The 24,059-nt window shown below is 40.8% G+C and overlaps 1 protein-coding gene across 1 annotated transcript; it reads right to left on the bottom strand.

Moving 5' to 3' along the window:
• Positions 1-118: 118 nt before the first annotated feature.
• laptm4b (lysosomal protein transmembrane 4 beta) lies at positions 119-22,387 on the bottom strand. Its single transcript, XM_088600778.1, has 7 exons — positions 22,020-22,387; positions 18,034-18,145; positions 14,294-14,367; positions 12,669-12,791; positions 10,673-10,771; positions 8,635-8,730; positions 119-1,514 (listed from the first exon to the last, which is right to left on the bottom strand). The coding sequence occupies exons 1-7, from the start codon at positions 22,110-22,112 to the stop codon at positions 1,437-1,439; spliced, it is 675 nt and encodes a 224-aa protein (XP_088456904.1). The 5' UTR covers positions 22,113-22,387; the 3' UTR covers positions 119-1,436.
• Between the last annotated feature and the right edge of the window lie 1,672 nt (positions 22,388-24,059).

Below are 24,059 nucleotides of genomic sequence, written 5' to 3'. Positions count from 1 at the left end.
CATCATGCACAAATTTGGTTGTATTTAGACATGTTTCAGAAGATCCCAAAACTGTTTTATTTCTAACAGAAAAACAAACAGGGCGACACTGACTTACAGTAAACGAAACCGTTCGTACTGCTGGTTTATCTTTTTTTATTATTATTTGTAGCCACACAAACAAGCCCGGTGCTGGGTGAATTACTGCATGTGCACTGTGTGAATAAGTCCTAAACACTAGATCCCGATCCCTGTAAGATAATAGGAACAGTGAAATGAAACACAAACTACAGTAAGTGAAGCCGAACCGCACTGGCATCTTGTTACTGGAAGTGCATGCTGCCAGCCTGTTTCTGGAGGCACATGGACATGACGTGTCTGGTGACAGTATTACAACACAGCTGCTTCCCATGAAACTTACCACGCCAGGATCATTTCAAATGCAGAGCGAAATAAAAGGACAGGCAGTGCTATAAGATGATATCACATTGACATAGTACTAGTTATTAACTTATGACTTAGACTAGGAAACAGTTTGTCCTATGTCCTCTAAGGACAGGCCCCGTTTTTTAAATGGGCGGCACATGACAATGTCAGGCAAAACAGACTACGTTTTTTTAATTCAAAATAATTTCTTTCTTTTGCTTTTCCTTTCCCATTACACACACGAGAGATCAATTTTACATATAAGAAAAAGAAACTGGCAACACGTACACAATCTTGCAAACATAATGCAAAATACACAAGACACGTTACAAGTGAGATATCATGATGATGACATATTTTCGGTGATTTTCAGATCAAGCCAGGATACAGGCAGGTTCTTTGGAACATTTCCCGCCTCAGAAACACTACATATATAAAGTGCATCCAATCAGAAAAGAAATTGTTTGGAAAGGCAATCTTGATCTTTGATCTGTTTATGAGCTAATCTATAAAAAAACAGAAAGATTGGACCACGAACATGACCGGATTCAAATGTAAAGCGATAATAAGGTCTGCATGCTTTTGAATTGCTGAAGGGGTTGATGTTTGTCTTCTGTTCTGAATGGAAAAAAATAAGTTTTCAATGTGAAAGTTTAATTTTTACACAACGTTCATAAAAATCCTTTACCTAGGGTTACATTCAGCGGGTATGGGGGACAGTGTACTTATAAAAGTGCTCGTATTTAAAAGGTTTCGCCCCTTGCTAAATGATCAGTTTCCAGGATTCTTTGCCGGACTCAGTCTTACACTAGAAAGGTAACAAGTGGACACTACCACACGCTGCAGGCAGGATTTGCATCATGAAGCTAACCATAGCACGCTCCCAGGAGAGCACAGCAAGAGCAATGAGATGACTGGAACTCTCAAACGTGCCGAATCGAGTCTAGTAAGTGTAGTGTAGTGCAGGAGCTGTTTTCTGGGAATGACAGATGAGCTGCTGGAGGAGAGAGTGGAGAGGGCCGAGCCTCCTCTCAGGCAGAGACGTAGGGGGGAGGAGGCAGGTGCTTCTCGGGACCCCCCAGTGTCTCCTCGTATGGTGGGAGCAGAACCTGGAACGAGGACACAGAGGTCATTATTCTATTCACACCAAAGTTTGACTTTTCACTTAAATTAAATAGCACTGCAGTCCCAAATCCTCAGACTGGTTATTACATCGGCAACAAGATAAATTCTTTGACGTTATTTGAGCGCAAAAACGTGAATCTTGTGAAAGTACCGTAAGTTGCCATGTTGTCGCAAACTCGCATATCGACGTGATTCGGCCCTTCCCGCTCACTAGTCACTGTAATGACTCATGTAATGTGATGCACAAGCAAATACATACAAGTGGTGCAGCAGACATTTCATCACAGAAATGTCCCATGTATAATTAACAAGTAAGTAGTATTTGTCGGCAAAACCGTATTGAAACCGATTGCAATATTTCTATTGGATTTAAAGAGATGTATTCACAAGCCTGCTTGTTTACAGTGTCATAGGGCTGCAACAGGACAGACTGGAAGTTTTGTTGCCTCGTTCTGAATCGCTTAAGATGTTGCTGTGCATATTTTGGAAAGTTTGTCTATTTTGTGGTGTAAATTGGAGGCTTTACAAGTTACTGAATACATTTTACTTTTATTTTGGTTTGAAACGCACTCATCAGTGCCGATTGTATCTAACCCCAAAATATGAAAATAGTGCAGTTCCCCCTTTAGCCTTTTAACATGGCCATGTGTCACAGACCTCCAGAAGCAGTTTCCACCTTAAACATTTTGGAATAACTTTGTAAGTATAGACAGTAGAGGCCAGGTTCAGGCCTTAAACTGGGGTGGAGTGGTGGCACTGTGGCTGTGGCTGGAAGGTTGCTGGTTCAAATCCTGTGGCTGGCAGAGGAATCCTACTCTGTTGGGCCCCTGAGCAAGGCCCTTAACCCCAACTGCTTCAGGGGCGCTGTACAATGGCTGACTCTCCACTCTAACCCCAAGCTTCTCTCCCTGTCTATGTCTCATGGAGTGTTAAGCTGGGGTATGTGAAGACAAATTCCTAATGCAAAAAATTGTATATGGCTAATAAAATGATCTTATCTTATAAATAAGATAAATAATAAAAATAATAAAATAATAGGGAAATATTATCCCTTCTATAGAAAGCATTGTGTAATTATCTGACTAATTTCACATAAACAGATGCCTGAATGTCTGACTTTTTCTTCTGGAGCAAGTAAAGATGACATTAGCTGATCCTTAGTCAGATGTTTTACCAGCTGCTGAGACACAAGTACTTCAGTTGCTAATTGGTAAGTCAATGTGAAAGCAGCATTATTGTATTGTATTAAGCTGAGTGAAGCAACTTGCTCAAGCGTACAGCAGAAGCACTTTAACCTGGAATTTGAACTCACAACCTTCTACTTACAGAGCCAGAATCCCAACAACTCTTTCACCCTGCTGCCTAGACAGAAATGAACTAGAACTATCTTTAAAAAAAACCTGTAACAAAATGCAAATCAAGAACTGGTGTTTATTATAACTAAATCTAATTAGAAAGTGCCTCATTGACAGTGAACATCAAAATGCAGAGAGTACAACGACTGCACCTCAGCGCAACTGAAGAAAACATTTGAAGGGGAAAGAACAAGGAAAGAGATTAATTCAGACACAGTCCGCGCTTGAACCACACACTAAACAACGAAAACCTCAAGTGGTCTCTGCAGGAGAGAATCCATTTGTTCTGACAAAAGCTCTACACCTTTCTCACAACACCTCAGCTCTGCGGGAAGGGCTGTTCTGTCCATGCTGTTACCTCACTGGAAACATTTAACCCTTAAAAGTTCAGGTTATGTGGCAAGCTTGTACTTTTGAGAAGTGTAAAAAAAATCAACTTACAAAGTAAATAAGTAATCCCATTTTCTGTTTAATTTTATTTAATTCGTAAGGTTATTTTTCATATCTATTCTCTCTTAGGGAAGCACATCTAAAACTGAGAACAGTAGGTATTTCTTTACCCAAAGGGTTGTGGGAGTATGGAACAAGCTACCCAGCCAACGTTGGTGAAACTGACAGCCTGGCTTCCTTCAAAAACAAACAGCCAGATGAACTGTTTGATTTGATTCATTTGACAGCCTGCTGGGACCGTTGCTTCTTATTTTCATCCATAATGTGGAATTCCATATTCAAACATTTCTGTAGTATAGCTGCCATCTGCAAGAGTGTTTAAGGATCATTAGAGTCACTCTGGGATCTCAGCATCCCACTCGGTATGGAGACTAGTTCTGGAAGTAGCTAGTGTCAAAGTCAGAAGAGGTTGCTTTGGCCTGGTATGGTTGACCCTAAAAGTTTTTTTTGTTTTGTTTCTGTGCCTGATGTCAGACTATTGCATACAATTTCTGAAACCCAGTCTAATATGAATGAGAATGCAGCCCTTGTAACTGTACAACAGGGAGAGACAAGCCTGGATCTCTGGTACTGGATTCTGAAAGATTTTCAGGGCACCTTTTAATCAGCACCTAATACCTAATACCTAATAATTAAGCACCTAATTAATTATTTCAAGTCATTAAGGACTGAAATGGAATAAGAACAGAAACAAACACGGACCCCAGAGACCAGGGTTGCCCACCTCTGCTCTACAAATTGATTTGCCATTTTTTTGCAACGTAAAAAAGCCATTTTGAACATTTACATTCATGAAAGGGCGATTCAAAATCCATTCTTCCCCGTCTGTGTTTTTCCAAAAACACAGATGTTATTTTGCTTGGCACAACACCCCTGTTCTCCGATTTAAGAAATTTCTTGTAGTTTACAAATATTAGATGGTATAGTTATTTGACAGTCTGCATATGGCCTTCTTACATCAGAGAGGTGGTAAGTTCATGCTCACAATAATGGACAATGATGCTGTTGACCCACACAGTAGCTAGTCTTTTTTAATAAAAACATTCAAATGCCCCCTATTGCCTTTACTCAACCATTTTGAGGAAAGGAGCCAAGAATAATTACTTTTATGTAAGACGCCTGAATTATACAACAGATAATCGTCTGCTTCTGCAGTTAGGCTTAAAAATTCCACAAATCTACAGTACCTTGGTGTATATTTTCAATTTTTATGAACACTAAGTTCAAGTAAAAGAGAGGAAGAAGGTGGTCATTTTTACCCAGAGGAGATCACATGAGAGAGCTTTTCACAGATTGGGGGGAATTAGCAAACATCAACATGAAGAGATAGTGGATAGCAATAAATCTGGGACTGGAGTGTATAGGCAGAGATAAATGGAAAAACTCCCAGTGATACAGTTATTGTCACTAGCACCTAGTATTTATCAGCAATATATACAGTAAAACATTATAGAGAACTGCATTCTGCAAGTTCCCTCACAGGATCAATAAAGTATCGATCTATCTATATCCCAAAATGTTTTACAGATTTTGATCATGCTAATTTCGGCTCAAGATAAATTTGAGCTAACAGAACTACAAATCTGGAAAAGCACCTTAATGCAGATTAAGGGATTCTGAATCATTGGGAATGTTACGCAATGAGCTGGAAGAGAAACTATGTTTTTTTGTTTTGATTTGCATTTTCGGAAGCAGCTGAATGCTTAAGGGCCATATATTCAAGACGTTTCCGCACCACACTTAGAATTCATTACAGCATTTGTTTTGTAGATATAAGGGACCCCTGTGGATAAACACTACTTAGCAGCCAATATAACACATGGATTAGGTTGCCATTTTCATTTTGGTTGCCAATAATGTTTATCTTAACTGTGTTACCTATATTTTCTTAATGAAATTACTAATGACATTCTTCTCTGTTGATCAAAAATGTTGCATTAAGTAAAGACGTTAAGTCTTTACGTTAAGCAGTGAAAGTAATTGAAACCTTGAGAACGTCCCGGTGTTATCTTAGCTTGAGAAGGCATCTGCAGGCGTTGTTTTCATTACCAGCAAATCTATCACAGTTAACGACACTATGTTCAGAGGTGGATGTGTTGGACCAGCCTGGGTCACTAACCACCGAACAGTTACTATCCTAAAGACTTGAAGGTCATTTCTTGAAATACAGCCCTGGAAAACATTCTTTAAAACATATTTCAATCGAGACTGGCCACCTTAGAACCTGAAGGAATGAAGTATAATTAAGGTTCGTAGTTCTAAGATGTTAACGTGCTCTGAATCGTGCCAGGTCACAAATTCAGGACGTAACGCATTTAGTCCGAAGAGCGTAAGGTAAGATTAGGAGAGAGTTATTTTGAGGAAATCCCTTTTATAGGTGTGCAATGGTCAGTGCGTGTTCCTGCCACAAAGTAGTGAAAAGCTGAAATGTTCTGAGGGGAATTTTGTAGACACCTATGGCAATACTGTAAAAATGAATTCCAAGGTGAAGACGTCTTTGAAGAACAGTGCCCTTCAGGGAATAATATATTAAAGTGACTTACTTTTCTTCTTTAGTGGGATATAAAAATACAAATCCGAAAGATGTTTTCCATAGCTCTACACTTATGCACAGCAGCAAAGTAAGAGACCATTTCCCAGGACTCTGCTGGACAGTACAACAAGATTTAGTGCAAACGTCTGCTTTAAACTAATTGTGCTGCTATTGTGCTTCTTGTGCCTGAGCTGAAAAAAACATTTTTTCGCCTCATACATTTAATCCACATGGACTTCATTCTCTTTTCTCCAAAGGTAGTCTGGGCATACAGTTCTCAGTACAGCCTCACCTCACATGACACCCAGGGATCATTAAGTTCTCACAGCTGGAGATTCTGGGCTTCTGAGAGTCCAACTACTGAAATCTAACTTCTGTGTCTCTGTTTTGTTCTTCTCAAGGCTGTGCCCACGCACTTGAACGAGAAAAATCGGACGCCTATTTCTTTAACATGCTTCATCTGACTCCTGCTTCCTGATGCCAGATCATGGGATTCCAAGATCATTGTGATGGGACAGCTCTGTACTATTGAGGGGGGGGAAAGCAAAGGCAGAAAACAAAGAGCCCCAGCGATACCCTGAGGACTGGACTCTGGCTGGAGATCTCGCCGGGCAGAGGCTGGGCTACTGATCTCTGCAGCGGGGAGTTAGAACACTAGGGATCAGCAAGGGATTACAGAGGTCAACGGCTGCTTATAGAAAGACCATTATTACTCTCTTCCGCTGTCAAGGACACACCTGCTGCAGAAATCTGTTACATCACAAGCGTGGGATGTCTTTTGAAGGATTTATGATGGCTGATTCTAGTGAATGTAAGTTTAACGCCAAAAGAAAATCAACAGGGAGCTCACCAATCGCAGCGCCACCCTGATTTTTCCTTAACAAGAGTAAATCAGGCAAGCAGGTGGGACGCCAATGAAGCAACAGGGAAAAAGCACACTGCGATAAAGATGGATTTCTTGGGTTGGGTTCTTGGGATGTTTCAGGCTACTGGGGCTACTGGTGCCTCACACAGCCTAAGACACCGAGTTAGAGAGCACATATAATAGGATTTACTGACTGGGTGGTAATGGTGGTGCTGGGTGAGGATCTAGTCGGTATTTTTTTTTTACTGCTTAAATTGCCATTGTGCCATACGCATTAGGACTATAACCATGTCCGAGGTCAAACCCTCATGGGATACTAGTGAACGGCACCTTGTAACTCCATCCGAAAAGAGACAGGTGTTCAGTGTTGCTGCTGTCACACACTGAACTGCTTCTCATTAGCTTAGTACTTAATTTATTTGCTACAGCCTGCTCAGAGTATACAGAGAGCTGCAATTATGCGTGATTAATAAAACAGATCCCGTTTGGCTTCTGCTGCTCTTAAGGTGCATTCAATCTGGCTTGATACAGCCATGGTCACATTACAAACTGAGGTAATGTTAAAAATGTGTGTTTGAATGGTATCTTTGTGCTGGTTTCTTATTTCTCAATTAAGCTTTATGGAACCTGCATAATACCTTCACAATACTTACTTAGTGGATACCTAAGATGTCATAACAAGGTTCATAAGCCTTGCAAAAGACAATATTTGCAAAAAATTTCACAATTTCTCAAATCCTAATGCTAACCCTGACACTGACTTCTAACCCTAACCATAGTTCTGAACCTAAAACATACTGGAATGTGCACTTTCACAAATGGAATGAACACCTGTCATGTCTTTCAGAACAACAGTCATAAAGGGTTATGAATGTTGTATCTTATGTAGCCTCTAGCGAGAAATGGTTGCCCAGTGGTTGTGGTTGGCATTTTTCTCTCGCAGTGATGGGACCCTGGGTTCAATTCCTGGGGTACTATTGTGTGGAGTTTGTATGTTCTCTTCCCCGTGTTCGTGTGGGTTTCCCCTCCACAGTCCAAAGACACGCTGGCAGGTTCATTGGCTTCTGGGAAAACTAACCCCAGAGTCTGAACACGCGTACGTTTGTGTCTGTGTCTGCCCTGCAATGGACTGGCATCCCATCCAGGGTGCCTGCTGTCTTGTGCCTGTAGTTTACCAGTAAAGGCTCAGGCTGCACTGTGGATACATTTATACTGAATAAAGTGGTTAGAAAATGGATTATGGATGTCGCCTCCTATGGAGGTTTCACGCAGTATACAAAAAGCATATTTCAGAGGAATATTTTGGGAAGCTGAATCTATGCTCTAGAAGGGTGAGGGCAAAGCCTGCAGTCTTCAGCAGTCATCGTAAACTGGCCAAGCTAATGTTCCTGTCAGTGTGTGTCTTCTGGGTTAAAGTCTTTAAACAACTGTAGACTTTGTGCTTCCTCTCCTTTTCCAGCATGACAGTTTCCCAGTTGTTTCTGTTAAAAACCTGCCAAGAGATTTTTCCCTTCATAATTGTCTCTCTGTTAGGTAAATGAGTGATTTTCATAAAGCTCTTTGCCCGTCAGAACTTTTCTCTGGAAATGTGAAGGAAAAGATTCTTGGAAATACGCAGGTATCCATGGAAAAGTAAACCTGCACAAACTGGTCTTGTCAGTGGTTTGGAGGAGACTCGCTTTTTCCTCACTCATTTGCGAGCTGCAGCTGAGGTTAAAAAGACTCAATTGGGTTTTTCAGACCGAGAAGAAACAAAAATGGATTAAGAATAAGTAAATAACATATGACATATAAGCATACCGAACATACATTCAGACAGCAGAGGGCTTGTACAAACAGGAAAAGTTTTTTTCCCCATTTAAGTTTTGCATTTGCATGAAGGCTTTCTGGAGCAGACTTACTGTAGTGTCATTAGTTGTCACGTACACCAAAATGTCTGCAGAGCCCCTTCCACTGACATATCTGTAGCAGTTCCACACACAGGCAATCAGGTACGCCTAGGGAGACAAAGGAAATAGCAATGGAATAACAAAATAAGTCTCACTTGATAATTATATAGTAATCCAGTAGTTACTTACAGTTTTTCCCATTCATAGCCTTCCGGTTCCTGTTTGCAACGTTACCACTCGCTAACTACCCATCATCCCCTCCTGTCTCCAGCCCAGATCCGACTGCTTCCCCTGCACATCTCAGCTACCTGACGTTCTTCTGTCTGCTTCCCATTACCACATTGTTTTCACTCAATCCCATGATAAACTCTGTCATCTTCACCGGTAATCGGACCCTGAACATTTTACTAAAAATGCTGTAAATTTGAACCTTATGGACATTCAGAGGAAGACAAATGTTTACAGTAATCCCCACGAAAGACAATAAACCAGAGGAAGAAGAGACAGATGTATTATTTCTGTAAATATGAAAAATACCGCTTCTGTTAATTCCAGTCTACAGTTCCTATTGGTCTTTTTTTTAGGGGAACGATCAGTTGCTTTGATTTTGTTATTGCACTTGATACAACAAAAACTGCAAATGTTCCAAGGGACGTAAATATAATAATAAAATATTATTATATTTTCTACTTAGCATACACAACAAGCTAATCAAACAATAGCAACATTGTGGTCGAACCTTCATTGAAACTTGAAGCTTCACTAAAATTATATTCTGGTTGTCACTGTGAAATAAAAATATAACTGCACAGTAGGATGTTAAGCAGTTTGACCATTTCTCAGGGTGACATGACAGCCCTGTGCTGAAACAGCCAAAAGCAACATTAAAGAGCTGCTCTATCAATGGATTCTATTATTGCTTTATAGAAACAAATGTGCTGGAAGAGCTCACTTTTTAAAGGCTCTGGGCTAGCCACATCATTTGAAGTTTAAGAAAATATCCCCTGAGCTCCATTATAAAACTAATTTGACTCATGCTTCAGACAACCATGGTTCTCTTCTTTGACAATGTAAAATTTATAGTAAAAAGCACTCTGGAGAATAATTAATGCAAATGCATGCTTTTTTACTGGAAATGGAAGCATATACATCATAAAGTAAAAATTATATTAGGCCTGTACTCCTAATGTTATTTTTTTAAAAAGAAAACACATTCTTCTCATACTTTGCAGACATATGAGTGGATGGAGGTCTGCTGAAATTAGAAGTGCTGAGGATTTTTGCATTTTCAGTTTTGTATGTATGATGACACTAGTGGAAAACACTAGCGTGGATGAAGTTTATACATAACTATTCCTAGATGATATATTATATATTCGGCATTATAGAACACCATAATCTTTCAATTGCAATGATAATAGTTGTTTGCTTCTAAGTTAAAATCTGTCACATGGATTTTTGTGTCTTGACAGATGGCATGGTGGTGCCGTGGTTTGAAGATCTGTGGCCCCGGAATCACGCTCAGACCTGGGGCGCTATCTGCATGTCCGTTGCATGTTCTCCTCGTGTTCACATACCGTAGGTTTCTTCTGGATACTCCGGTTTCTCCCCACAGACCCAAGACATACTGGTAGGTAAACTGGCTTCTGGGAAAACTGACCCTGGTGTGTGTGTGTGTGTGTGTGTGTGTGTGTGTGTTTGCGTCTATGTCTGTGTCTATGGACTCGCACCAGGGCAGGCTTGCCAGGGCAGGCTCCAGCACCCCCAAGACCCTGAATTAGATGAAGAGCTTAGAGAATGGATGGATTTTTGTCTTAACTTTTTTCCCCGAACAGTCCTACAAACACTATACTTTGAAATGTATGGGTCTTAAACAAGCACTTCCAGTTTCAAGAGCCCTTATTGATCAACACATCTTTATGGAGAGTGGAAGTTTCCTCATTCTATACTTTAAAGTCTGGCTATTATGTTGTTCACTGCTCAGATGATGTTGCTCCAGGCTGGACAGGATGAAGAATGGGTTGTAACAAGGTATAGCCACCAACGTTACCTTGAAGGCCAGAATGCAGCCGATAAAGATGAGCACAATGAGGACCAGGCACATGGCGTTCATGGACATGATCTCCTCCTTGTATGGGAAGTTCCCTGGCTGTGAAAGGAGAAGACACAGAGCAACTGTCAATCCAAACTAGGAGTGGAGCCCCCCTGTGGAAGCCAGAATGATGGTCTTTTTGATTGCCGAAAACACGCTGGACTCCTCAAGTAATGTCCTCTACGCACAGAGCTTGAGCATGATGTTGCAGGACCACTTCGAATTCCAGGCCTTTTCCACATAGCCTTCCCTTGTGATATCGAGAACACCACACTTTATGCTTACAATACCTGCTCTTCCTAGCAGCTAACCCACTGGGAAAAACAGGTTCCACAGACCCTTGCCAAATACTGACTATCACAAAACACAGTACCTTCTGACAAAGGACTTTTTTACTATATTGTTACAGCTGTAGGTGACTAGGGACGCACCTCAAATAATCTAGATAAAATGTGTAACATCTGGCATTGCAAACATTTCCAGCTCTCAAAGGGAGTCTGTGATCAAAGCAATCATAAAGTTTACCTTGGTTTAACTTAGCTAAGTAAGTTCTGGGGAAATTATTTAAGTGTCAATCAATAGTCCAGAAAGACACCGTATTAGAAGATAAAGGACAAGACATGAGAAGGAGGAGGTCTTGCCTTGGGCGTCTTCCTTTCCTGTGTTCCGGATCAACCAAAAAGACCCAATTGGAGCTAAGTATCTGAACCTTGCTAAGAGAGCCTGCTATTCTGTGGTTTTAGGGAACTGATTTCCTGAGTGAAGAATCCTGTCACGATCGTAAACCCCTCCTCTTAAGGACGCTCCAGCCCTTCCTTGTTTTATTCTTGATCACCTGTACCTGCCTCCGGTTCCTGCCCCCATCCTATAAAAGCCAGACGTTCCTGCCTATCTGGGCTCAGCTTTGGAAGATGGATGCCCAGAAGCCCGGCCCCCCGCGAATCCAGGAGCAAATCGACGGCATAGGCTTCACAAGGGCATCCTGACCATCTGGGTCATACCCCCCTTTTATTCTCCTGGCTCTTCACCGGATCCCGCTCCGGCTTTTAACTACATTTGTCTTTGTCAGGATGGATCACCCGGTTTTGGACTTTGGCTTCACTCTGGACATTCTTATGGACTCCTTTGGACTTGTTTGCCTCGGACACACCCCCCCGAACACCAGCGCAACTTGGGCACGCCCCCCGTTTTCCTTCCAGTCCCTATCCTAGCCTTTTTCCCCATGTTTTCTCACTCCTCTCTGGATTGTGCTGTCTGCATAGGGTCCTGAAAGACGCTTGGTGACAAATCCCTCTTTACAATAGGGAGATAGGTTGCCATTCGCCAAATGGATGTGAACCTATCTCCCCACGTAACTCCATGTTAACCACAGATTGCATTCTGCTTAGTGCCGCATGCAGCTTATCCCGTCTTTTGGCCTCTGTAGGCATCATTTAAGAGTCGAATTCTTGGAAGCAGTCTGAGGTCTTTCTGGATGGTTGGAACATGGCCACTGCAACACCTTATTTTTATTGTAATTTTTGAAAAGAGTGAAACTTGTGTGTTGTAGGTTTTTGTTGTGTGTAGTTTAGTTGTGTGTCATATATAAAATGTCCGTGACACACTAAACTACTTAACCCAGTGTGTCTGAATTATTACTCTTCTCACCAAAGCTGTGCCAGAGAAAAAGGAAGGCATGCACCTCTAATCATACCAACTGCTCAGGTATATTCTTGGCAAAACCCTTACGAATTGGGAGTTATGTTTCTTTGATTTACTTATTGATTTATCTGCTCGGTCATTTGCATTTTCGAAACTCCTAACTGGTAACAGAACTTTAAAGAGGAAACATCTGAAATAGATCCTTTTTAGAACTTGCTGATGTTTTCACTCAATGATTCTGATTACTATAGGAATTTACATGCATTTTATTCACAAAACGATTTTATTTTCAAAAAGTGAAAGCCATACTTACCAGCTGCTGGAGGTAGTCCTGAATGGTGTTGGGATAAACAACAACACTAATTGCAACCAAGGTGTTAAGAGCAAAGTCGAAGATTTGATAGCAGAAGAATGGGATGATCCAAGCGGCATGTTGCTGTTGAGACAAGAGGAGAGAGTGTAAACGCTCATCAGCACAACAATCACCTTTGAGAAAGCCATCTTCTGTTCACGTCAGAGGTGAGCCTTCACAGAGCTGTTTTTCAGACACAGAGGTTCAGTAGTTTGGACGAACCTTAATTAAGGTGGAACAATGTGTTACAAATAGTGAGCTATATTGGGATTACTCACCTGGTTTAGAGAACAACACCCCATCTGTAAGAATGGGGGTATCTGAACCCCCCTTTAATAAAGGACAAGCTAGGGAGCTGGACTGGAGGGAGGGATGTGAAAAGCAAACACACAATAGAGTAGTGAAGTAAGAAGAGGGATATTAATATGTAGGCAGCTGGACATGGGTGAGATTAGGGCTTGACCATCTCCTCAGCTCTTAAAAACAGTTGCATGAATCTCTTTGTCTGTTGTTAATCCACTGGATGGGATTTACTTCACAAATAATAAAGAAACAAGTTCTAAAATACTCACAATTTCTACCCCAGAGTATTTGTTATATCAGGAAGATGTGGTAAGAAAACACTTCCTAATGCAAAAAACAACTTTGTGGAAAATCTATATTTTTAAATATTTTAAAATTGATGACAAATGTGAAACTTGTTTTTACTTTTCTAGTTCTTTTTCTTCTCTCATGAGTTGAATTACACCATCCATTATCAAAAACTCTCTTTTGTGGATAAAGATCACAGTAACCTGGAACCAATCCCAGAAGCACATGGTGCAAGGCAGAACTACAATCTGCATGGGGCTCAAATCCACTACAAGGCACACTCAAACGGCATCAATTTTTTACATCAAGTAATCAATGCAGCATGTTTTTAAAAGGTGGGAGTAAATTAATACACAGCAAACATCGTCAGTGCAATATACTGGGCTAAACTGACCACTGTGAGAGGGTGGTAGGTTCAAACAAGATGGAGACTCTTCTTTGAACTGCATTCCCCAGAAGGCAAAGGGGAATGACCAGCATTCTCAGTCACCTGACCAACTAGTGGAAGACAATTAGTCAGGTGACATTTAAAACCAGGAAGTTGAGGCTTCCAAGGGATCATAGACTCTGCTTTCTAGAAAGCCATCAGAACCTCTGTTATGCAATTCATAATAAGAGGGATAAGGGAGCACAGAAGGAAATGACCAACCAAGAAGCCCAGAGATATAAAACTGAGACTTTCTTTTGGTCTCGGAGAGAGACTTGTTTTATGGACCTGGATAATAGCTTAGCTGCCCAGCTGTATTTACTGAGAGAGACTGAAGAAGTCTAGTTAGGTTTGTTTTTTAAGTTGTTCCAAAAGTGTGATTAATGCCTGGTGGAGTGGAGTGTTTTCATGTGCAAAGGTCCTTGAGGCATGCGATCAGAAACACAGGTCTTAATTACCACTTAACCTCAACATGGCTAAAAATACAATTAAAATACCCCAGTAGATTCTATCAATGAGCACTGCAAGATGGAAAACTGGAATGTTTTAAATAAATGTAAACAGTTACCTTGTAAGCACCATATGTTGCCATTCCACATATTAATATCATGAGGAGGGAAATTGCAGTGGCAATGCAGATATCTGTAAGGAAATAAGACACTCCTAAAAATATGCAATTAAGTGCAATTACACACAGCTTCAAAGAGCAAACAAAAAGGACTTCAGTTCATTTAGTTTATTCCATAAATAGAGTCTGTTTTATTAATGCCCCTTGACTGATTTTTCAGTTCAGCTCGCTTGAATGAAAATTCACCATGTACAGTAACTGCACCCATGCCTTGGTTCAAATGACAATTACATTTTGAATCTTTCTTTTTTTGCTGCACTTGCCCAAGGTATGATTTTGAGCATCAGACAGGATCTGGCCAAAAAACTCTTTAATGACCTGACCATGCGTCATTCCTAAATGATGTCAGAGACCAAGACAAATCCAAACTGGGGGAAAAGATGGAGAGACTGTAGGCCTTTAATGTGAATAAGACACAAATTCTATCAGTGCAAAGCAGGCTGCTCTTCCCGCCAAGCAATAGGCTGACTGCTACTTTAAAACTCTTTTACGAATGGGAGATGCAGCTTCAGTGTCGATTGCAGGTTTATTTTTCCTTTCATTATGTCTTAAAGAATTCATGAGTGATGGAAGGGTCTGGCCGTCTCACACTAGAGGTTTCACCGGATCATAGCCTACCCTGAGATATGATCCACAGAGCTCCCCTCCGATTTTCTCTGCCAGTTGCTTTACCATTGGAAACCTGAACTCCCCGTTCCACCAGAATCTCTCTGGAGACACGTTTGACCGGTTCTGGCCGAGCCCAGTAACAAAGATGACTTCTGAGTTCCTGCTTCATCACCTAATTCAAAAGCCTCCTTTATTTTCTAAGTTTGGTAGTGTACTAAAACAATTCAAAGCACATGATCTTTAAAAAGAAGAATAATTTTCTCCTGCCTTACAATCACAGGCAGTTCTGGAGAGTAGTGAATGAATGTGTCAGAGGAAAAGTTTAGTAGTGGGAGAGTGTCATACTTGTTTCATACCGGCAGCAAAATTATAAGGAATGGGTAATACAAAATGGAGAATGCACACTCGTTTATTTTAAAGTTAGTGTGGCTCTCCTTACCTCAAGGTGTATCCATGTTTCCTATTTTTTTGCAAGTTTTCAAATGGTGTTACTTAGTTTTCAGTGTGGGCAGCTGTGCACAGCAGGTCTAAGCAGCTATCAGGTTTTCTGATAGGGTATTCAAATATTTGTACTTCTTAAGAAACAAATACAAGTATAATAATATAACTACAAATATAAGCATAAACACATTGAAGCTTTTATATTATAAAAATACCTATGAACGTTGAAAACATCTAAAATATCTGCAGGAAAGAAACAAATCTAGTTCCATGACTGATGGTATTTGGCAGACTTAACAGTTCCAAAACACATGTTCTTCTTTTAAAATGAAACAATTGTTAAAGTTATGTTAAAGTTATGCCGATTTCCTGAAAATTGCAATGTTTCATTATTTTTTTGCAAATAAGTGACACCAAATATTAGATATTGTGAAATTTTAACATTGCTTAGAGAACTAACACGCAACCATTATGCCTCCAAATAACCCAATAAAGGTTAAGACAGCAAACTAATTGTTTTTTTCTGATCTTGCTTTGGCTTAACATTGTGAAATACGGTTAAACAAATGCAGGGGAACGGCTCCTTGAAAAGCCACAGAATTGAGCAGTCAAGCAAGTGACCTTGTTTATTATAATATGTTCTAACATTTTTGAAGTTATAAACTGATTAATGTGGCAGTTTATTTTAGAAGGGAAGGCTTATCTGAAACTCTGCCTTTGATAATGGGCAGATTCCTTTCCAATAATCACTTCAGTGCATTTCATTGAAAGGAGTAAACCCAAAATAACACTTATGGCCTAGACCATCAGATATTAATGATTTGAAAGGTCAGTTTCTGGAACTGCCAATGTGCCATAATAGGAAGAAAGCACTGTGATAATTGTGTCCCATTGACTGAAAGAAAATTGGAATGCAGAAGTGACATCGTTAGGTCTTAACTGGCACTATAACAACCACGTGCTGATTCATTAAAATCGATTTATGCTCCAATTAAAAATCTTAACGACTAAGCAATATTCTGTGAGTTAAAAGGTAGCACAACACTTCTCCACCATTGAAGGAGTTTTTGAGTAGGGCATCAAACATATTTCCTAGCGGACATGGTGTCAATGTGAACATCGTATCAGTGAAAGTGGACAGCCCTGGTAGGAAGACTTGCAATATTCTATCAAGACTCCACGTTCTACTAAATGCTGCCTGCATCCAATTTCCTGGCATCTTTTTTTAAAATTGATTAAATTGTACATCAATCTCTGATCAACTTCTTTCCTTAAGAAAAATAAATTAATGAACAAATCATCCATTCTTCCCTAATAACTATAGGGATAATATCCCTAGGAAATTATAAAACATAGGTAAATATAGGCAAAAGTGAGCAACTTTACTAAATACAATATATTGTAATAAAGTAACATTTTAACATCACATGCCTGGAGGTTTGATATTAAAACCAAACACTCTTGAATTTCAAAACCACATCTGTTACAGGTTTTTTCGTTTTTTTCCTCTGCACTGTTTAATCATCATGGCAGATGTGCTGTAAAACAGAACACACCCACGCTAGGATCCTCTGCATCTGGGGAAAATCCACACTGTACACCGTGTGCTTCCACAGCTCTCTCACAACGAGTGCGCAGCTCTGCTGCACCCTTCGCAGGCTGGGGCCTTACGTCAGATAAGAGGAGCCAGCAGCAGACATCCATAAGCTGGTTAATCCTTGAGAATTAGGACAGGGCAGTCGGTTTTAATAGATGTCACCAGTGCCAGTGGCAGAAATGCAGTTTACAGACGACCAATTCAGTCAGAATCTTTTGGGATGAAGTGCTGTTTATTATTTTTATTTTAAAAAAGCACAAAGTAAATTATGCTCTTAAGGGGCCCAAGAGACAGTTACAGTTTCTTACAACTAAACCATTGACAATATAAAAAACAGATATGTAGCTGTACCTAGAGAATCTTCATCTCAGCATTCAATGCAGTTACATTATAGCATAAATGAAAAATGGGCAGACAATGGATTGGTCTGTATTCCTGAGGACGTTAATGGTTAATCTTTCATCAAGAATCCTGATTTTTGTATTTTTAACTGAATCAAGGGGTGTTCCTGTACAGCTCTCAAATTTCTAAATTGCAAGGGGTGCCAAACACTGTCAATTTCCCACTGCGTTTGAGCTACACAAGTGCACTTTCTCTTTACTGCACAAATATTTTATGACCGTTAGTTCAGTTATTGTTATTATAATAATGGATTTTACTTGTTAGGGACCTCTCCAAACCCAAATACATCATACATTATGATAAAGAGAAAGGCAAAAAAAGTACAACCACAAGTATAAGAAAATAAATTAAACAAATATATACAGATTCAGACAGATACAGTATAGTGCAGGGCAATCAGATATAGGCCCTAGTAAAAAAGGTGAGTTTCAGGTTTAGATTCCAAGAAAGTCAGGAAAATTAGTCTGGTGTGAGTTAAAACTCTAGCTGCAGAGTTTTGGACATATTGAGAATAGTGTTAGGGAGACCATTGAGTAAAAGTACCAAGCAACCATACCAAGCAACACTGCAGAAAGAAGGCAGTCCTCCTTTTTTCCAAGGTTTTAACACACAAAACATCACTTGTCCTTACTTGCGTCATCCATGAAATCGAAGTCATTCCCCAGCTCAGCGCTGCTCAGGTGATACTGGTCTGGGTCGCTGAGGGCAGTAAGCAGAATGAGCAAGACCACCGCATTGATAATCTGCAGACAGAGAGCAAAGCATCAGCAGCTGACAAGAAAGCTGCACACAGTTGCAGAATTATTGTGCTCAGTGCTGCACTTTTGCTGGATTGAATTATCAGCATAATCTTCCAGAGGCTACAAATGGATTGCTAGACATTGTCCTAATTCCATAACTCTTTATGAGTGTTTTAATCCTAAACTTGCTGTTCCAAAAGAGTTATTCTGACAAACCTGTGAGATTTCACAAGGACTGGGCCGTATATGTACAGAAATTGACAATACTAATGAAGATAAAATGGCATCTAACAAAGATTTCTTACATGAATATCTGTGTATAAATTCAATAACAACTTATCCAAACTGTTGTATTAATTTATCCGTTTATTTAGTTTCAAATCAGAACCACTATTCATTTCAGGAGGGAGTCACAAAATGAAGGCCTGACTCTCAGACTGACACAGAGTCAGAAAACTTTTTCAGTGGGCTGTCTGTGGCCACCATTAACAAGAAGCACAATCGTATCTACCCTTATGTGGGCTCAATACAAATATGACAGAGACATGGACACCCGTGCACAGAGGCTGTACTGTGTCAACACATCTGTATGCCTTTTCAGACACAAGGTATTTATAACATCCCTGAAAAAAACTCATTAGAGATAATAAGGAAATTTGCAAAACCATTATAGCTGCCTCATTATTATGTTCAAATAAATCACTGTGGATTTGAATCTCCCCTTGTTAGCCCTTGGATACATGACTGTAATGAAGAATTATAGCACCACTCAGACAGAAGGGGAACGTATTAAACTCCCAGGTCCTCAGTTAGTCAGACTGTCCTAGAAAGTAAAGGGCGCTGAAGCACAGAATGAAGGCTTATTGAAAGCACAGGCACGTCAGCGTCTCTTTGTCGATATCCTGAATTACAATCAGACCTACTCAAAATATTGTAGGAAAATATAACTTGAATCAGGGCCTCAACATGATTCCAGAGATTTATCTGCTTTGGACCAGAAAAACATATCCACAATTTATTTAATTGATATAGTTACATATGTACAGGCCATTATCATTCATCATTATGAAATCCATCATTTTTCCATGTTGTATTGGAAGTTATTCTATGTACAACAAAGGATAGATGGAATTCCATGTAAATTCCAATTTGATTAAGCTGATGTTCAGGGAAAAAAAAAAGTGTCTTGGATTTCAAGGCACACTGCTTTACTGTTAAGGAACACTACTTCTCTGGGAATAGCCTTTCAAATGGCTCAGGAAAAATATTTTACTGCACTGTTTAGTAGGAATAAATAAAAAGAATAAATGAACAGGAACGCATATAACAAAATGGAACAACAGGTAAATTCAGATGTTAAAGAGATGCGCCCCTAACGCTCGTTCACAGCGAGTTAGTTAACCGCTGGAACTGCAATGAGGCTGACAAACAAGAACAAATTGGGAAACAAAGGAAGGTTAACAAGCCTCCAACACAATCGGCAGAAGACGACAGATGGACTGACTGCGGGGAAACGAAGAGAAAACCAACAGCCGGTCGCTGAAGTGCTGGACAGCTCCTCCGGGCAGCACGGCGAGCGCGTTTCCAAACGCCGGCTGAAAACTAACGCCGGTAATGGAAAATCCGCTATTGTCCTGTGGAACCGTATCCTGTACTCAGGAAATGAGATCGGATTACAGCATTACGACTCGATTTAATAGTTCCCTGCGAACGTTTAAACGGTGAGGTTGTGTGTATTTTCCTTTCACTGGAGTGAGTTAAAGGCAATAGGAGTTTGGAGATGAGGTTGGGATTAAACATGCGTCAACAAACCGCTATGCAGTAGTTGAAGGCGGCCGGGGGAGGAAATATCATCAACTCGGTTAATTATTAATTGCCAAAGTATCGCAGAATAGTTTAGGAAGGACACATGTCCATTTCAACGAAAAGCATTTTTGGCATCGACACCTATGTCTGCAGTTACAATATCTGGTGAATGATCTAACGCATTTGTAAACGTATCATAGGTAATTCAACTTGCTCTTAGGCATACGAGTGTGTGATATGTCTGTGTAAAAATGCAATATTTCTTATTATTTATTTAAAATTGGGAATTTTGTTTTTTGACATAATTTTGTAAGATGCTTTGAGATCATCAGAGCGCACTATGGTCTTAAACTTTTGGAAGCCGTCGCAATAAAACACCACAAAGTTGCTCTCATTAACTGTTTAGCGCTCGCACTCCGGGGTTTTCGTCAGGACTTGATAGAATGCTGCAACAGAATGAACATATACTTGAAATTTACTTTATAAACACGTGTAACAGGGCTATGACGGGCGTCGTGTCCAACTCGGTATCTCCTGCAAATCTCTACCCCCTCCGAAATGCGCACTCTCCTGGATGCTTCACGATAGAGGCGACTCTTGCTTTTGCTTGTTACGATATGGATTAAAAAAAAAGACGTTGTGTGTGTTTATATCGGTTTCTCGGTGTACTGAATTAACCTGTTGTGCAAAACTTGAACCGCCACTAACTGAACAAAAGCTTAAGTTATCTCTACACAAGACAGGGGACCCGAAAGCGGGCACACGAGCACACAAAGGCGATGTGCGTCTTTTTGCCTTCACGTTTTGCATATAAATCCCCGATTTGGCGGCGCCTGCGCATTTCGGAGGGGGACACACATTTCCAGGGGATACCGAACTAGATGCGACACCGGTACTTTAAGAAATGTCTGCTGAAAAAGAAATTGATGGTACATATAGATGGATGCCTCTGGAGGAGATGTATTGCGTCTGCAAGTTCAGACTGAAGCAGTTTACAAGACAGGGTCAATATTAATGTGAATCGATACGACGTTTGATTTAGTTGATGTAGGATGCGGTGAGCCAGACCCGTTAATAATTAAATGATTGAATTGCTCTAAACGCTTTATTTTTACATGGTGGTAATACAATCTCAAGAGACTATGTGTGTGTGTGTAAGCACGTAATAGACATTAACCCCGTCTACACAGCGCGGGTTCTAGAAAAAATTAACCTTTAAGGCAAAAACACCAAGTTCTTGGTACACGAGTCTCATTTAAAAAGTTACTTTACATGATCCACATATAAAAGTCTTCTTGACACATTTGATAAAAAAAAGAAAGTCCTTTAGAAAGTTCTGTACTGTTTTTGATTTTCATTTTTACATGTTTTTCATTTGTCATTGTTTGAGTTCAGGGACCCGGCTGTTTTCAGCGAGCAAGTTCGTGAGTGGAAATGTTTTGCAGTATCCGAGAAGGAACAATGCCAAGGGTTTATCTCAGTAAGAACTCTATTTATAAACGAGTGAGCGTCCGGTCATATTTAACCACAGCGTATGCTCATATACTTCAAGGAATGCCATGCATGTCTGTGAGGGAAAACAGAATCACAACGCACAAAATATACGACATTATAGCAATCTTTGAGGTCATATATATCTAAATAACCTTCTCTGCAGGTCAAAATCCATTACGCAAATTAAAAGCTAAAGAGAAGAGCGCATGTTCCAGACAGCACCCCTGGAAAATGACCAATTTGGGGTCTTGGCACAAATTTGGCCGAGTTGACATAATTGAAAATGTTACGAGACGTAATCAAATATGCTCTGCGCATGCAACTTTACGTTATCAGAAGAAGCTACAGAAGTATCGCACATTAAGATTTCATTTTGAGGGCTGATATCAAACGTACTTCGAACAACGGGCGCACAACGGATTTTCTCAATTGACAACGCGCAGTTTGCGTATTTGAAGCGAAAAAGTTGAAACAGTCCGTTTTCCCGTTAACGGCGAAGTCGCGTTTTCCACGTCGATATCTTTTGAGACACAGTGGCGTTTTCGGGAATAAAAACTCAGAGAGGGGGGTTACTCACCAAGTACCAGATCCCGAGAATAATCGTGCCAGTCCGAACATGACAGCACAGGCAGCAGTTCGTGGAGTACCACCGGTCCAAAGGGGAAATCATGATGGAAGACCGGGCGTTGGAACGAACTATTTCATGTAAAAAAAAAAAATCTATTCGAATTTTTTTTTTTAAAGAAATCGTATATGTAGAAAAACGACAACGGCGGTTCTCCCACTTCAGCTGCAGGGCATGTATGCGGAGCTGTCCTCAATCCGTTTGATGTTTCCTGTGCGCAGTCCTCCTGGGCGCCGCAAGCTCCTCAGCAGTAATTGACAAACATCCCGGGACACGTGACCGCCGATTTAAACCGGGATCAGGGAGACGCGTAGTTCGTCACCGGGCAAGCCTAGGAATGACGACCGGAAATTCCTTTACCTGCACGGCTGTTTCTTCTACTTACACGCAGGGTAAACGTTCTGCATTGTGATGAGGGGTGTTTCGCCCAGCTAACAAACAACACGTGTGACTTCTCGCCTAGGCGTTTAGCTTTCATAGGACCTGGTTGCATCTTTTGGCACAACACGGAGGGAGCTGTGAGCGGCGTGTGTGAGGTCTAAATCACACAAAACTTTAGGACACATAATTTAGGCCCCCTTTGTCTTCTAATTTTTGCTCCAGTTGAGTTCTTAATCACAGGCTGATTTATTTCCGTTCGTCTTTATCTCTCAATTTTCTTTGGGCTCTTGGAAAATCTGAATGAGATTTGTAATTGGCATATGGGATCATTGGCCCTGGTGTGTGTTTTTTGCGTTTGTGTGTCTGCCCTGCAATGGACTGGTGTCCCATCCAGGGTGTACCCTGCCGTGCGCCCATTGCTTGCTGGGATAGGCTCCCCCGCAACCCTGGGTTGGATAAAGATCACATGGATATCTGGATGGATTAGTTAGAAGGCTGAGGAGAGACTACATAAAGTTCTGCGTGCAGAAGCGTTTGGAAATCACACACTTGAGCATGAGCATTTTTGAAACCAAGGACTGAGCGCAGAAAAAAAAAGAAACAGAATCAGCGAGCAGGTCAGTTATTGGCATCACCGATACTGGTGATTGACGGCTAAGCTGGAACAAAAACCAGCACAGGGGAATCCCAAGTAAACAGAAATGAGAATCACTGATTGAAGTGAGAAAAAGAAACCTCCCCCAGATCCCATTGTGATTTCCTGACTTCAGAAATAGGCCAGAACTATTTCCGTGCACTGTTCAAACCTGCAGTTATCATGCACATCATCAAATGGAGTGGAAGCTCATGCACTGTGTGGCTATAAACTGTTCTGTGCAGTAATTGCTCACGGGCAAATTACAGGCAGCTGCCATGGAAGAGTGCAGAAGCACTGCGTTCGCCCATTTCACAGCTCAGTGCAGTCTGCAGAAAGAGTAGAGCTCATTTTTACAGTTCTTTCCCCCCACAGAAATAAGGGATCTACATGTCAACCATCATTTGAAATATGATCCCGCAACTGGTAAAATTATGGATAGAAACAACTATATCAAACGTTTGCTAGAGATCAAGAGCATTTTTTTTATATAACATGCCATCTGCTGAATGGCTGATGGTTGATCATTTTTGCTGCGAAAAACATCAGGTTGTTTATAAGTCATTAGGTTATAATGAAAGCAAAAAGACCCATTTCAATCAAGCAAAGCTCAACATTGTGAACAAGTTCCTGTGTCAACGTATGATTGTCACTAAGCACCTGACACACAAAATACAAAGAAAGTGACTGAGCCTCAACCGTCGGCTCATGTTTATTCTGAGTTGGGCCAGGTCTTCAGAGAAAGCTTCCCAACATTGGACAGAAATGACCGTGAAAAAATGATCCCAGGGTTCTCGGGTAGCTCAGCTAGTACAGGCACTTGCCCGAGTACAGGTTCGGCTGTGATCCAGGCGTTGTGGGTTCGAGTCTGGGCTGCAGCACTAGCTGACTGCGACTGGAAATCCCCCCCTGTGTCTCCCCAACCCCCACTATGGGGGTCTTATGCCCACAGCTGAAATTCCACTGGTGCACACAGC

The sequence above is a fragment of the Lepisosteus platostomus genome, chromosome 12 (assembly GCF_059453375.1).
Source record: "Lepisosteus platostomus isolate fLepPlt1 chromosome 12, fLepPlt1.hap1, whole genome shotgun sequence".
Taxonomy (NCBI): domain Eukaryota; kingdom Metazoa; phylum Chordata; class Actinopteri; order Semionotiformes; family Lepisosteidae; genus Lepisosteus; species Lepisosteus platostomus.
Note: the sequence above shows the minus strand (reverse complement) of the source record. Positions and strands in the feature narration are given on the sequence as shown.

Bases quoted from the DNA above. Each gene is read 5' to 3' on its own strand.
- laptm4b (XM_088600778.1), bottom strand. From the start codon at position 22,112: ATGATTTCCCCTTTGGACCGGTGGTACTCCACGAACTGCTGCCTGTGC. The intron at 8,731-10,672 runs GTAACGTTGGTG...TTGTCTCCCTAG, and splicing joins GCTGCATTCTGGCCTTCAAG to GCGTACCTGATTGCCTGTGT. The intron at 1,515-8,634 runs GTAAGTCTGCTC...TCCTCGTTCCAG, and splicing joins TGACAACTAATGACACTACA to GTTCTGCTCCCACCATACGA.